At 44.8% G+C, this 3,455-nt stretch overlaps 1 protein-coding gene across 1 annotated transcript; it reads left to right on the top strand.

Annotated features, from left to right (window-relative positions):
- The first annotated feature begins 890 nt into the window (after nucleotides 1-890).
- Nucleotides 891-3,441, top strand: LOC110314434 (doublesex- and mab-3-related transcription factor C1-like). Its single transcript, XM_021188795.1, has 6 exons — nucleotides 891-989; nucleotides 1,068-1,225; nucleotides 1,648-1,706; nucleotides 2,008-2,144; nucleotides 2,971-3,043; nucleotides 3,223-3,441. The coding sequence occupies exons 2-6, from the start codon at nucleotides 1,162-1,164 to the stop codon at nucleotides 3,439-3,441; spliced, it is 552 nt and encodes a 183-aa protein (XP_021044454.1). The 5' UTR covers nucleotides 891-989; nucleotides 1,068-1,161.
- Nucleotides 3,442-3,455: the final 14 nt, after the last annotated feature.

Genomic DNA, 3,455 nt, shown 5'->3' on the forward strand with positions numbered 1-3,455 from the left:
GATGTTTTTGATTGAAGAGCTTCATACTTCCTTTTATTTTAATTTTTCTTAGCCATATTTTAATACTTTTCTGTAACCAAGTCTTTCAGTGATTGTGCCAATATTCTCAACAGATACTTTGTCTATTGTACTGTTACTGAAGATTCCATTAACAGATTTCTGTTTTAATTTACTTGTTTCTATTTTCTTGACTTAATATGGTTTTTTTGGCATACTGTCATATTTTCTGGCTTTGTTAAAATCATTTGTGACCACCAGGAAATGACTCTTAAAATATGGAGTATTTCCTATGTAAAGTATTATTAAAATTTATTCTATGCAAATTTCATACATATTTATCATCACATTTTTCCCCACCTCAAGGCCTCCCAGATTTCCCCTCCCTCATATAGTATTTAATTTGTCATTTTTAATCTTTATGCCTTTATTTCTTTGTGAAAATGGCATAATATCCGTCATTTTATGTGCTAATAGAAATAAATCAGAAGTGACACCCTAACAAGTACTAGAAAAGGATTTCCCTTGTCAGCATCAAGCATTTCCAACAGGCTTTCCTTTTGGCAGGTGTACATTATTGGACTGGACTATGTACAAAAGGCTAGATAAAAGTTGTGGAAGCAATAGGAAGAGAAAAGTGTGAAAACTTATTTCAGCAGTGAGTAGGGTAGAGAGAAAAATTCTAGTCACTGAAAATGTGGATTTCTAAAAACCTGAGGATATAGGATCTAGGTTCTATTTGACCTCCACTACAGACCCTAAAGCCATGAAACACAAACATACCTAATGTACCCAGCTGCCACTCAGACTCCACATACAACAGTACGCCTGAAATCAGAGCTCCCTGGAGCTTGAATTTGGCTGCAGAAGACCTGTAGGTCACTACCACAATTTCTACAAGCATTGATTGCATCACTATCCAAATCAGGGGTTAAAAAAAAACATTTCTGCCCCTTTCAGGCCCACAAATGTCACAGTGGCAATGCCTTCTTGTGAGTATCATGTCTGGCAGCGTAAGGGTCAGACCTCTTACACATTACTAACCTTGGGCCTTAAATCCTTCACTTCAGGGATCAGCATGGGCTCTTGCCTGCTGTGAGTGCCCCAAAGAAGGAGCAGGGTACAAGGCTGAAGAGGCCCCTGGATCAAGGAGTCATAAAGAATATGGCCGGTCCCCCTAAATTTCATAAGCATGGCAAGAGGTTGGCTGCTGAAGCAGAAAAACGCAGTGAGTGTCTTCATCTGGGGAAAGAACCCAAGTTTAGGTGGAGGGAGCATGAGTAATTCTGTTAGCATCCCTGTTTTGAAATTGTAACATGACAGTTGGTACTCATGCATCATATCAATATTAGGAATTAGATGCTTTCGAGAACTGTCTGTTTAAGTTCTTTGTTTGGGCTTTATGTAGGTAGAGTTTTGTTGTTGCGTAAGTTTGTTGTTTTGGGGGACACTATCTTGCCAGTTAGACCAAAATGTTTTTATACAAATGACCCTCCTGCATAGACTACCTAGTGGCCGTTCACTAGAAAAAGAAAGTTATCCCAGAGCTGGGAAAGATACATAGTCAGACAAAACCTCCAGAACATGACTGGAATATTTGGAATGATGGGGACAGTGAGGTTCATCTACACTATACCTGGTGTTTTACAGATGGGAAAGAGAGCACGGTGCACAAGCATGAGACCAGGCACCCAAAAACCCCACAGGAGGTAAGGAGCCCCTGTGGCTTATGGGAGGTGCTTTGAGAAGCTACTTCCCAGGCCCCCTGTACTGTGTCCTAATGACATGTGTTACATCCCCAAAACTACCATGACCACCCATGAGAACTTGGGATTAACATCTTCTTACATTTCAGTTTGAACTGAAAATTAAAGGTAAGACTCACTGGTCTTCAGGGTCTTCAAGTTCTGACATTCCAGGTCGCTCTGCTCCTCCTACAACACGCCCATCTCTCCTTGAGTCATGCTTGACCTGACACCCAAATTCCTACTGTTGTCTCTACTCCTGCAGGGAAGTTCCCAAGGCACTCTGATGCGCAGCAAGCCACAAGAACCTCCCGTTCTGCCTCATGCTCCAGTGACCCGGCAGCATCAATCTGTGATTACTTATTCAGGGAAGAACCATGGTCCCATTGCCAGGCCCAGGAGGTGAGCTGAATAAGGACTAAGAGCCAAGCGGGTCTCATAGAACTCTATGCTGAAACTATGGGATGGGTGATGCCACGGGAGGGGGATGAAGGAGAAAGAAGAAGGAGGAAAAGGAGAAGAAAAGTGGAGGAGGAAGANGCAGCACCTCAGAAGGAGAAGTGAAGGGAGGACCACTCTTGTGCTTGAGGTGTCTCAATCTTGAGAGTTTGGATAAGTGATTTCACTTTTCCAAGAATATGGTTTCCAGTACTCATTCAGGGAAACCAGCATACTTTTATAACACTGACAACAGGACTAGAAGAAGGCCTACCACACAGTAAGCCTTCATCACGCCTGGCCACTTAAAGATGTTACTATAGATGGACATGGGAGAAGATCCTGTTGGGATGTGAAGTCATGGTGGGAATGGTCGACAGAGGCCCAGAGGAAGGCTGAAGGCCAGCAGAGGAAACTTCCTAGAGAAGATCCTGGCTTGTCCTTCATAACCAGCGAGGANTGGGCAAAAATGGAAGTAAGAGTCAGTCCTGAGAAGGGAGGGTACTCACACCCTCCCAGATGCTCTGCAGATTAGAGCATAGTCACCCTGGATTCTCCATCATCTTCATGGTGGCCCTGGCAGAAAGATCTGGTATGAGTTAGTGTCTCGAGAAAAATATAGAAGTTTGACAAGGAAGCAAGCAAAGAGGGTGCCTAGGTCAAAAAGANCATTTTCAAGTTATTCAGATTTCCCCAGCCTGATTTCCAAAGCCCTGGTCCTTCAAGTGTTCTGGTAGGAGTTGTCCACCAGAGGGTTTAATCCCCCGGCCTCTCCTCTCCTTGTTTCCAGATACTCAAGTGTGATTGTGCAAAACCATGCCGTCTCTCATGCCATCTCTCGGCCTCTTCTACTGCAGCCACAGGTCCTGACAAAGTAGTGGGGTCCAGGTCCCCTGGAGGGAACGAGCTTAGTGGATGGGAAGAACAGAAAGCTGGGGGGTGTTGCTGGGGGAGGGGAGCTGGGCACTTGAAGGGGCTCCTGTGCAGGTGGGAGGAGGTGTGGTTTCCCAGCTGTCATTCTCTAAAGTCATTTCCTTTGCAGGTCCCTAATGCCACCAGGCATGATTCTGTNNCTGCTGCTGTAGAGTGGCAGAGGAAGCTGGAGGCTGCTGAGGCTCTGTTGGCTCTGAGAAACTCTCCTCTGCCTCCTCCTGTTGCTGCCTCTCCAAAACGGCGTGGCAAAATGCCCAAAAGCTATCTTCCTGGACATGGACCACAAGGTGGGGAGAGCTGGGGAGTTGGAGGGGTTGTAGTAATTTAGTTATACCTAGGAAC

This window comes from Mus pahari, chromosome X (assembly GCF_900095145.1).
Source record: "Mus pahari chromosome X, PAHARI_EIJ_v1.1, whole genome shotgun sequence".
Taxonomy (NCBI): domain Eukaryota; kingdom Metazoa; phylum Chordata; class Mammalia; order Rodentia; family Muridae; genus Mus; species Mus pahari.